Source organism: Microplitis mediator, chromosome 5 (genome assembly GCF_029852145.1).
Source record: "Microplitis mediator isolate UGA2020A chromosome 5, iyMicMedi2.1, whole genome shotgun sequence".
NCBI lineage: Eukaryota > Metazoa > Arthropoda > Insecta > Hymenoptera > Braconidae > Microplitis > Microplitis mediator.
The window spans coordinates 2,749,608-2,761,963 of record NC_079973.1 but is presented as its reverse complement, the minus strand read 5'-3'; the positions used below and the strand labels follow the sequence as shown (position 1 = coordinate 2,761,963).

Sequence of the window (12,356 nt, the reverse complement as noted above, 5' to 3'; positions counted from 1 at the left end):
AATACTTTTTATCAAAAGGTGACAATGAGGATTTTAATATGGATCTTATTGCTGACCTCGAGTGTGAGAGGTCAAGTGATAAACCGAGCGCCGCATTTCATCCATGGGGGGGACATGTCACGCCTGGCAGTTTCCGAAGGAACTCTTCCAGGAGCTGCTGTTTACACACTCCTAGGCGAAGATCCAGAGGGTTCTAAATTACATTACTCGATCAGCGGTGAATATTTTACAGTGAATAGAGACAATGGAGTAGTCACGCTGCGTAAATCTTTGGACCGTGAAGCGCAGGATCTTATTGAAGTTATAATAAGTATTACAGGTACTAATTTCGGTATTTCTCAACAAAATTATTATGGAGAAATTATTTGAGTTTGGAATGCTGTGTCATAGCAAATGGACCATGTCGGCCGCCTGGAAAAATTACAATGGCCGTAGGAAATTGATAACCCGGTGGAAAAATTTGATCTGATTTTAGTCTTAGATTTGGACTGATTGGTCAGTCTTCAAATTTTTATAAAAATTTTGAACTGTTTTTTATCCAGACGATCAACGATTAAGGAAAATAATAGGCAGTAAAAGTTTGATTTTGGTCTAGAGGCGACCGAAAGCAGACTAAAAATTATTGAAACCTGAAAATAGTTTAAATAAGGGACAGTACGGGCAAAATTCGCTTAAATTTCATGGTAATAAAATACAAATAAAAAGTGAAATTGAATAGAAATAATTTACAATTTTTAATTGATTTAAAACAGATCAAATTTTTTGACCCTGTTTCATAGTAAAGCCGGACCATGTCGGCCGCCTGGAAAAATTACTATGGCCGTAGGAAATTGATAACCCAGGTGGAAAATTTGATCTGAATTTAGTCTTAGATTTGGACTAATTGGTCAGTCTTCAAATTTTTATAAAAATTTTGAGCTGTTTTTTATCTAGACGATCAACGAATAAGCAAAATAATAGGCAGTAAAAGTCTGATTTTGGTCTAGGGCGACCAAAATCAGACTAGAAATTATTGAAATCAAGTCTGAAAATAGTTTAAATAACCCGCGTAAAAAAAATTTTCGTTCATAATGAATTTAGGTCTGAGTTTCATGACGAAACTCAGAACGTGATACAAGTATGACTTTCATCATGAATTTACTCCAACTTTTCGTCTAGTAAATCGGTACCAATTAGAAAATTCATTTATTACGTTTTTGAATTGGACTTCAATAGAAACTTGACTGAATTTTTACTGAATTAAACCTTTTGTCGAATTTATCGATTCAGAAATTACCAATAAACTTGTTCTATCAAGTACTTGATTTACGTAAATCACCTTCGATTGTAAAATTAATCAGTAAATGAACTTCGGATCACTTAGATTTAAATTTTACTGTCATAATTTTGACCTGATTAAAGTTCTTTATACAAATTCATGATGAAAGCCATATTTGTGTCACGATCTGAGTTTCGAGATCAAATTTATATTTAAATTCATTATGATCAATAATTTTTTTACACGGGGAGGGACAGTACAGGCAAAACTCGCTTAAATTTCATGGTAATTAAATACAAATAAAAAGTAAAACTGCCTAGAAATAATTCAAAATTTTTAATTGATTCAAAACAGATTAAATTTTTCAACCCGGGAACGATCATATCACAGATTACTGTAACTATTAAAAATTTTACTCTGGTCACAGTAATTTTCCATGAGTTGATTCGAATTTCTGCAAGTATGGCCACCATGACTCGGCTTCACTATCACACAAAATTTCAAACAAGAATATTTTCTCCGTGTCCTCTAAAAAAACATTTAAATTGTGTTGGATTGTGTTTAATTTTCTTATTTGTTTAGATGAAGGCGTAGCTGGATCAGAACCCAACACAGTGTCTCTTCGCCGCGAAATAGCTGTGCTGGATGAAAATGACAACCCGCCGATGTATCACGGGCGTCCTTACGCAACTCGGATTCCCGAGAGTGCCAGTGTTGGAAGTCTATTACTACCTGAGGGTACTGTCACGGTGACTGATCGTGACGGGGGCGTAAACGCTGACGTTGATGTCAAGTGCGTGCCAGCTTCTATTGACGATGACTCCTGCACTGTTTTCTCAGTCACGACTGAGAAAATAACTGAGGGAAAGTATGACGTGAGGATAAGTGTCTTGCGGCCGTTGAATTACGAGCGACGTAGCTCGTATTTGATTACGCTATTGGCTACGGACGGTGCCAGTGATCCTGGCAAGCGATTGCAGGCCAAAGCGACCGTCGCGGTCGATGTTCTGGACGTCCAGGATCAGCCGCCGATTTTTCTAAACGCTCCTTATAGCGCAGCGATACCGGAAAACACTTCTCCCGGATACACGGTAATGACCATAAGAGCTCGTGACGGAGATACTGGTCAGTCACGCAGCGTCTTGCTCACTCTCGAGGGTGATGATCTTAATCACTTTGATTTAAAAACTTCTAAGGAAGGGGACATTACTGTGGGCACATTAGTGACCACGGAAATTCCGCTGGATAGAGAAGAGTCGAGTATTTTACATGACGGCGGAATTTACACATTTCGTGTACGAGCTACTGAGTTAATTAACAACGAAATTCCCGCTGATTCAACGGCCTCGGTCGTGACGATTGTCGTCAGAGATGTTGACGATCTGTCGCCTAAATTCAGCGATGACTTTTATAATATCAAAGTTCTGGAAGACATTGGCGTTGACACGCCGCTGCCAGGTCAGTTTTTCAAAAGATTTTTTATTTAAAAAATTTATTCGACCGCTAATTGGATGATTTTTTGCAGGACTCAACATGGTGGTAAGTGACGATGATGTAGGAGACAATGCCAAGTTCCGTCTGGCTCTGAGGGATGCTCCAGGGTATCCGGGAATCAGCAGAGCGTTTTCAGTGACGCCGGAATTCGCTCAGGGTCGCGTGCCGGTTGTAATAAAAGTCCGAGATCCTCAAGCTCTCGATTACGACGTAGACGATCCAACGAAACGGGAATTAGAGTTTGACGTGACCGCGTCAGTGGGCGATCGTGTCGCGGCTTTCTCTCGAGTCCATGTAAGTCTGCTGGATGCGAATGATCATGCGCCGGAATTTACTCAAGCGGTTTACAAGCTCTCGGTCCGCGAAGATTCGAAACCTGGCGCCAAGTTTGGCGATATCGTGGCGATGGATCTAGACAGCGGAGCTTATGGAGAACTGACTTATACTCTACGGGGATTCGGAGCTGATAAGTTTAGAACAGATTCTAAGGAAGGAGGAATTTGGGTGGCAAAGCCGTTGGACTACGAGACCCAGAAGTCCTATTCTTTGACGATGGAAGCTCGTGATGGGGGCGGAAGAGTTTCTACGGTAAATGTTTTGATCGAACTGGACGATGTCAATGACAATGCGCCGGTCTTTGAACAGAAAGAGTACTCGCGGACTGTCCGCGAAGGTGCGACTAGTTTTGAACCCCAGATGTTTGTTCGCGCCACTGACGTCGACGGCCCAGCGCACGGAAACGGGAAAGTTACTTACTCAATAAGTCACCACAATGGAATGACCGAAGACGTTTTCAAAATAAACCCCGAGACTGGCGAAGTGATAATGAACTTACCGGCGAAATCTGGAGACACTGAGCGAGGTCTCTACGAACTAGACATCCGCGCTACTGATCACGGATACCCTCCGTTGTATTCCGAAGCTAAATTACTAGTACGAGTCGGAGTTCCAGGTAATCAGCGACCAGTTTTCAGAGGGAACTTCAAAGGCGGGCCGCCTGGTCCCAATAGCTACCGAGCAAGACTTCTAGAAAACGCTAGCCCGGGTACGGAAGTCATCAGAGTGATTGCTAATGACCCGGACGGACGAGACCAGTTGCTCCAGTACTACATTGCGTCGGGAGCTAAAGACAATTTCGTAATTGATTCCAGCTCAGGAATTATCACCGTCTCACCCGACGCGCGCTTGGATTTGGACGCCGGTGGTGATAAGTATGAAGTTATTGTCTATGCCGTGGACTCGGGAACTCCAGTGAGAGAGACTGCGACGACAACAGTCACTGTGACCATCCTGGATGTCAATAACAAGCCTCCTAAATTCAGCAACTCAACTTATCTGGTCTACGTATCCGAGCGCGCGGCTATTGGAGATTCTGTGCTGAAAGTGACCGCGACTGACCCAGATACCGATTCAAAATTGAAGTATTCAATCGTAGAACCCATCAATGCCGTTGATAAGACTGGAGTTGCGTTAAAAAGCACTTCTCCATATGATTATAAGAGTGCGTTCAGAATAAACTCGACTAGCGGAATGATTTCCGTCAACCGCGTCCTAGATTATCAAGTCGCGGCTGTTATTATTCTGACCGTTCAAGTGGAAGATGTTAATGCCATAGTAGATAAAGATAAACAGATAGATAAGACTGAAGTTACCATTTATATCCAAGCGTTCAGCGACGACAACCCGATTTTTTTGAATTCCGGTTGGTCTGCTAATAATCCGGTGATCCGCGTAACCGTTCCCGAAGAGCAGCCATTGGGCACTACGTTGCTGATGCTCTCCGCCAAGGAACTCAGTGGCCACCCGGTTCAGAGGTTCGAGTTGGTCAGAGAAGACCAGGATGACAGTTACGTAAACGTCGGCGTGCAGAGCGGAAACGTTGTGCTGAGCAAGCGCCTTGACTACGAATCTTTGGGTCAGAAGTTTATAAAATTCAAAGTTCGCGCTCTGGCTCTCGATTACGACATCACCAGAAGAATGTCTGAGACGACTGTGATTGTAGAGGTCCAGGATACTAATGACAATAGTCCAGTATTCACTCAGAAAGATTACAAGGTATCGGTTCTAGAAGATTCTAAGCCGGGAAAAATAATTTTGAACATCAAAGCTGTCGATATGGACAGTTCTAATACAGAGCAAGAAATAAGAAGAGGTTTCGGCGAAGTGAGATATGCTCTGACTGGAGAGAACGCGAATTTGTTCGAAATAGATCCGATGACCGGAAATATTCAGATCGCAGAGAACACTACTCTGGATCGCGAGCGACAGTCGGTCTTGAGGTTTTACGTCATCGCTTCCGATATGCCCCAAGGTGGCGCTGAGCAGAAAACTACACGAGTCCTTGTCACTGTTGATGTCCTGGATGTCAATGACAATGCCCCGAGTTTCCTGCAGTCTTCTTACACGGCAGTGATTCCCGAAAACGCTCCAATGAATGTCAGTATAGTGAACATTACCGCCACTGATCCGGACGAGGGTGAAGGCGGCGATATTCATTTCGAAATAATCGACGAAGGCGAAGCCAATGGACTGTTCAAGATAAACCACAAGACGGGAGAAATATCTTCGGCGAAAAAACTCACTGGCAAGGGAAGAACTGAGCCCTATATGATGCGAGTCAGAGCCCAGGATTCTGGTCATCCCGTTTTGCACTCCGACGTTTCGCTGACTTTGTACATCGGCGATGTCGTCAGTAACGATGGCGTTCCTCTGTTCATACGCCCGACGTTAGATGAGATCGCTTATATATCAGAAAATTCAACAATCGGTAGCCCAGTTTTCCAAGTCGTCGCTTCAGATCCCGACGATCCCAATTTACCCAACGGGAAAATCACCTTCAAGTTTCTGGAGGACGGAAATTTTGGAAATGACGCCAGCGCTTTTCGCATCAACGGAGACACGGGATTGATAACTACCAGAAAATTGTTGGACAGAGAAGTCAAGGACAGTTACACTTTGATTTTGATCGCTCAGGATCTAGGAGATCCGCCTCAACAAGCATCCAGAGTATTGCAAGTAATCGTCAACGACATCGACGACCACAAGCCGCATTTCAAAAGAAGTCTGGACAGTCCGCCCATAGAACTGAGTATTCAGGAAGAAGTTCCCGAAGGAACAGTCGTCGGTGTGATCGAAGCGATCGACGAAGACGTTGGGGAAAACGGAATGATCGACTACGTAATCATTTACGGTAACGAAGGCGGACTTTTTACAATCGAACGTCTGGATAACAATTCCGCGGTGATAAAAACCGGTGGCCGCATAGATCGCGAGACGTCTGCGCGGCATTTGATTACAGTAAAGTGCTACAAATATCCCGTGCAAAAGTCCGACGTGATTCCGAAGCCTTACAACCGCCAGGATCCGTCTGAAAGGCAGGTGATGATCAAAGTACTGGACGTCGATGACAACAAGCCGCGATTTATAAAAGATAATATCACTATAGGTGTAAGATTAAATGTGCCAATAGACACGAGTCTCATTACCCTTGAGGCCTATGACGAAGATTCAGAAGCACTCCCCATTAATTACGCAATGGGTCAAGTATCTTTTACGTCACTTGCCGAGCCTTCGATGGCCAAGAAAAAAATCCCGTCTTACTTGGCACTGAATCCCGCGACCGGTGAGCTAAGGACGACTGGATCTCTAGCCGGATTCTCTGACGGGTTCATGGAAATACCGATCACCGCAAACAATTCTAAAATACCCGGCAGAGATACTAAAGTAACTCTTAGAATATTTCTGTTACGAGACCGCGATATGTTGAAATTCGTGTTCTCTAAGCCGCCTGCTGAGGTAAGAAAGACTTTAGAAGACTTCGAGAAAGCCGTTCAACAGGCGCTGTCTCTCCCCATCACCGTTAACGTCTACGACACCCAGTTCTATTCGAAAGACGACAACAGCCTTGACTTTTCATCGACGAGTTCCTGCTTCCAGATGGTAGGTCGCGAGGCCTACGATCTAGAAGAGATGAAGGCGCTCCTTCGTGATCCGAAAAACGATGAACTTAAAAAAGTATACGAGAAGTTCCACGTCGAAAGAGTTCAGCATTGCGCAGCCACTGTTGCCAGAGCGGACGCTTCTATGACTCAGATGTGGGTGCTGGCTATCGCGGCTCTCGTCGGTCTTGCCGCAATTATTTCCAGCTGCACGCTTTGCTGTATGCATTCTAAGTAAGTATTTACTATCTATCTTTAATTGCTCAATTGCTCGACAAATATCTGCATAATGCTAATTACCAACGAGCAATTATTTACTTTTTACAGGTACAAAAGACGGGTCAAGCATGCGCGCATCCGAGAACAGACGCGGCCGCCATTGAGTTACGTGTCCTCAGGACCCGGGATGGTCAATGCCCAGTCTCACACGACTTTGGGAACTCTAGGCCCCGGGACCATGGTCACGCTGGGCCCCCATGAGGGTCCGTATGAGTGGGGTGCGGACACGACTCTCTACCATCCCAGTACTCTCTCCAGATCGTAGATTTCTGTATAAATTTATCTATAAGCGGTGCTAATAATTTTTATTATTTCAATTGAAAGTAAGTTCCAATTAAGGACATTCTCAAACTGCTCCCACTTTTTAAAAATATTTAATGACTTCTGTAGTCAGTATTCAAATTTTGTTAATTACCCATACGAAAAAAATATATCCGGGCAAATCTGCATATATGAGATATATATTGCATACATGCAGATTTGCCCGGATGTATATTTTTTTCGTATGGGTAATTTCAAAAAAATTGAGCATTAATTAAAAAAAAAAACTTCGCTAAGATAAATTTTTAAAAAAATTTCTCACAGTTGACATCAATTAAGAATTAAATGAAATTTTGTACTAAATTTGACATCCCAAATTATAATGACGCCAAGACTTTACTGAAATTTATTTACCAAATTTCGTTTGACTCCTAATTGATGTCAACTGTAAGTAATTTTTTTTTAAATCTATGGCTTTACTTAAACTTTTTTTAAAATTAATTATCAAAATTTTAGATGGTCATTACAACTGAGTCATTGAATATTTTAAAAAATAGGGGAGGGGGTCACTGTCTGAGAACGGCCTTAAGAATTAAAAAATTTTGTACATTCAAACGTTAATACGTTTTGTAATATATATTATAATATAAAACTAGTATTTAATTTAAAAATAGATATATGACGTTATACACATACATAGATATATATAAAAAGAATGTATATTTTACAATATTTATATAAAGATAAAAAATTATAATGACGTCTTTGAATTATTGTGATAAATTAAAATTAGGAATTGCCTTCTATGAAAATGTCAAGGTGATAAAAACATAACATTTATTTGTTGTTTATTTTCGACGTTTGCCTGCATTGTATTTTGAAATTTAAAAAACATAAACAAACGTACACATGAATCGCTGAGGCGTTTTGCGTTCAAGTAGAAGATAGAGAGCTGATTAACGAATTAACTCATACATTTATAAAGTGAAATGGTTAACCGCATTTATGATTACAATTATCGAAACATAAATCATGAGCTTTCACTTTTGATTGGCCAAGGTCTGATTCTTCGTTAAGATTTTTATTAAGATTATTTAACACGATGATAATTAATCTATCGCTACCAGACCGTCAGCTAGATTTTGACTCTCGGTTGACGGCTTTGACTCTTCCGTATTTTTCGGTTCTTCTGTCTTGTGGTTGGAAAAGTTTCCAGTTCTGTTGGGGGCCGGTTTCTCATTTGGCATCTCCACGAAACTTTCCTGGTGGCTAATCAGCGGGGAATGTTTCGGAATATCCGCGTCAAATTTAAACTCTTCGATAGCCGACTGGTCTGTAAGCTGCTTGGTGATGGTATCGAAGGGTGACATGACCTTCTGGGCAAACAGCTGCTTGTCTTCGGCAGTCATAGCCTCCGATCTCTCCAGCACATCATTTCTAAGTAAACAATAAATATGTGAATATATTAGTAAATAAATATATACATATATGGATGGATCTTTATATTAATTTTTTATTTATATTCATATTATTTTAAAAATTGCGTCACGACACGATGACATTTCGCGTTGATCATCCGTCCTCTTACTACACACGCTAGATTACGTTTTCAGTGAAAGTCATACTCGTTTATTCTATTAACGAGACAACGTCAAACAATAATAACTATATATATATATGAAAATAATTCCAGAGAAACTTTTTTCTATCATTTGGCTAATTGCTGCATTTTAACTAATCGTCGAAAAAATTTCTCCACATAATTACGCTGTCCTAAAAATCGCGATAAATATTTTAAAATTTCTAATTACATTAGTATGGACTGTAAAAAATTTGCGGAGTGAATGGGGAGTCTGCGTATTTATTTAATCCCTAGGAGTAAAATTCACTCAAGGGGAATTTATTCAAGATTCAAACTCCAGATCGCAGTGAAATTGACTTTGAAAAGACGTTTATTTTAATATTAAAACACCGAAGGAGTGAAGACGGATTTTTAAAAAATCTAAATCACTCCGATGGAGAAACAGACTCCATATTTACTCCGTATCCGAAGTGATTTTTCGTAAAACTCTGGAACTCGGAGTGAATGGGGAGTCTGCGCATTTATTTAATCCCTGGGAGTAAAATTCACTCCGAAGGGGAATTTATTTAAGATTCAAACTCCGGATCGCAGTGAAATTGACTTCTAAAAGAAGTTTATTTTGATATTAAAACACCGAAGGAGTGAAGGCGAATTTTAAAAAAATCTAGATTACTCCGATGGAGAGACTCCATATTCAAAATAATTTTTCCTAAAACTCTGGAACTCGGATTGAATCTGGATTTAAATTAAAATCTGTAATCCGAATTCACTCTCGATTTATAGTCTAATTACAAATTACCTATTGAGTTTATTTTTTTTTCTTGGATACAAATTAAGATGGAAAATCATTTGTTTCTTTTCGTCTTCCTCAGACATTCCAGGCTGGCTCGCAGGCATGGCGATGAGCGGAATCGGTGTAACAGGATTATTAGCATAATATCTATTCGCGCGGCCAAAAGTTATCGGTCTCCTAGACTCTGAATATTCTTCGCCAGACATAGGAGCAGGTCTTCTTGAAGTTTTTTTGTTCGGCTGATCATTGAGTTCCGTGATCGGATATATGTCCAGCATGACACTGAACGGTTTTGGCTTCCGTCTTTTTCCATAGCTACCAGAGTAAACTCCATTGTCATGTGACTCTGCAACCGCGGGTCTATTTAGCATCATAGGCCGGTGGTAAGAAGATTCCAAATAAGGATTGTAGCGATGGACACCCGAAGGCGAGAACCTGGACATAAATCATCAGATGATTTTTTTATTTATTTTTATTAATATGACAGGGAAAAGTTTGAAGTAAAACAAACCTGACATTTGCAGGAGCAAGGAGATTTACATCAGCAGGGTAATTAGGCTTGTAGGGGTAAAAAGGGTCATGGCCGATAGCCAGATGTGAAGTTTCGTCATCGGTCTCTTCGAATTCCTCCGAATCGGCGGGCAATTCCGAGCGGTCGCTATTGGCCACCAGACTTCCCATCTGAGGATACTCATATTTTTTAGGGTTCATATATACGCCGCTGAATTTGATCCCATGCTTCGTAGTCGCTGGGTCATTCGTTAAATATTTAATTATCTCTTGAATATTTCTCGAAGGATACGGATACCGATACTGCGTGAGCTGAGGGAATTTCAACCGCTTAAATGACGAAGGTTGCGGTGTTTTCAATTCAAAGTGAAAGGGCGTCGGCTTAGATTCCTCGACTTGAGTGTCTGGCTCCGGATGGTACCTGTTACAATAACGATAATTACCTCGAACAATAAACAAATTAATTATCTCATTAATACTCACATCTGTCTTACGCGATAAACAACTGCGTGGTTGTTAACAATCTCTTTACTTTCGATTTTTTCCTCAACGTCACCGTCCTCACCGTCTCTGAGTCTTTGTCTCATTTTGAAATTTTCTAAATTTTGAGTTCTCATTTCCGGCAGCTCCAAGTCCCCGCTCCTTCCCGTGTCCATCTCCGGTTTCGTGTCGACGAAAGAAATATTCCCGTCGTAATCAGATCGCTCCTGTATATCTGACACCAGTCTATCTGGTTCCGCGGTTGTTGTCTTCCTCAAGTAATTCGGTTTCTTCAGGGGATTTTGTAATATGTACGCATGCTTTGTTTCCTGGCTGACTTTGCTGCTGGCCACTGCGCCAGAAGCGAAGTCATAAATAAAAATAGCCGCCTGAAAAATATATAAATCTATATCTATATCTATAAAATTATCGATGTTTCTTGAACGCCAATCACGCAAAAATTAATTAATATTTTGACAGGTAATTTGAACCATAAACTTCTGCATATTCTATTTGGCTGAAAATTTTTTCTCTTTTTTTACTCGACAAAAAATATTTTTCAGAATTTTGTCAAATTTTTTTACCCAACCGAAAAAAATTTGAAATTTGAAATTTTTTTTTTATGATACGAAAGTTAGCCGACGTCTAATAATTTTTGGATTTTATTTTAGACGGTAAATTATAAAAAAAAAAAAATTTGAAAAAATTGCACCTGTAGTTTTTTCAATTCTCTACAAGTGCATTTTTTCTGATTGATTTGCTGAAAAAAAAATTCGAAAATTTTTAATTGTCTGCTAACTTCAGGATCATTTTTTTTCAATAAGCTGTAACTTTTTCAAAAATTGACTTATCAAAAGGTTTTTTTTTTCAAAATTCTCGTTTTCGAATGTAGATTTTAAAAAAAATTATTAAATTATTTTTAAAAAATTTCCCATTCAGCAAAAGCGGGCGGGATCTGCTAGTAAATTCAAAACTCGTGGATCCGTGAACTATTAACTCGCTCACGAGCATTACTTTTGAATAAATTAATTAAACACCAGATTATTTTATCAGGCACTTTTATCACACATTACAGTGTCCAATGTATGTCAAAGCACTGTTACCGCCCTATATGTGAAGCATGCAGAAATCTTATACTTAGACAATTAGTATCATTATTTTTAAGCCATTTCGCTCCGCATCGCTCACCAGAATACCAAGAGAAAATTTTCATATCTCATAATCACTTTAATTAACACTCTATTACTCCTAAACTAATTAGTGATTAACAAATTCTGCGTGCAAACAAATTGGGCAATGGAATTTTTTTTTTTTCATCAATTTTTTAGGTCTAACAGATGACAGAAAAAATTTTTTTCGCGTCTCTCCGCTAAATTGCGGCTCTGATACGTAATCTAAGTGTCAAAAGTAATGCAATAATTGTTCGCTAGACGATAATAGATCGATAATTACCAGTATTACTGCAACGACAGCCATAACTCCAATGACAACTTTCTTAACAACTGGTCCGTATTTATTGTTACCGTAATATTCTGATCTGTCAGAGTAAAGTCCGAGCTCGGAGCTGCTAATTGCTGATCTGCGACCAGTTTCGAACATTCTTCCGAACCTTTTTCACACACGAGTCATACTCAGTTGTACACTTATTTAATTATTTGCTAAATTATTTATTTTAAGTAATTAATTGCCGATTAATCAGCGGAATTTCGGTACTTCAAAGAGCGTGATTGCGAGAAAGACTAGTCGGGATCTGCCTTAACA

At 40.0% G+C, this 12,356-nt stretch overlaps 2 protein-coding genes across 5 annotated transcripts in view; one reads left to right on the top strand and one right to left on the bottom strand.

Annotated features, from left to right (window-relative positions):
- LOC130668906 (cadherin-23) overlaps nucleotides 1-7,834 on the top strand; it is a 27,779-nt gene extending 19,945 nt beyond the window's left edge. For all 4 annotated transcript variants that reach the window (XM_057471421.1, XM_057471422.1, XM_057471420.1 and 1 more), the window contains exons 2-5: nucleotides 19-319; nucleotides 1,841-2,716; nucleotides 2,784-6,924; nucleotides 7,018-7,834. In XM_057471421.1, the coding sequence (XP_057327404.1) occupies nucleotides 19-319; nucleotides 1,841-2,716; nucleotides 2,784-6,924; nucleotides 7,018-7,234 (5,535 nt within the window). In that variant the 3' untranslated portion in view covers nucleotides 7,235-7,834. The remainder of the gene's footprint in view (nucleotides 1-18; nucleotides 320-1,840; nucleotides 2,717-2,783; nucleotides 6,925-7,017) is intronic.
- Nucleotides 7,480-12,356, bottom strand: LOC130668908 (uncharacterized). Its single transcript, XM_057471426.1, has 5 exons — nucleotides 12,048-12,356; nucleotides 10,599-10,984; nucleotides 10,117-10,536; nucleotides 9,612-10,040; nucleotides 7,480-8,667 (listed from the first exon to the last, which is right to left on the bottom strand). The coding sequence occupies exons 1-5, from the start codon at nucleotides 12,192-12,194 to the stop codon at nucleotides 8,340-8,342; spliced, it is 1,710 nt and encodes a 569-aa protein (XP_057327409.1). The 5' UTR covers nucleotides 12,195-12,356; the 3' UTR covers nucleotides 7,480-8,339.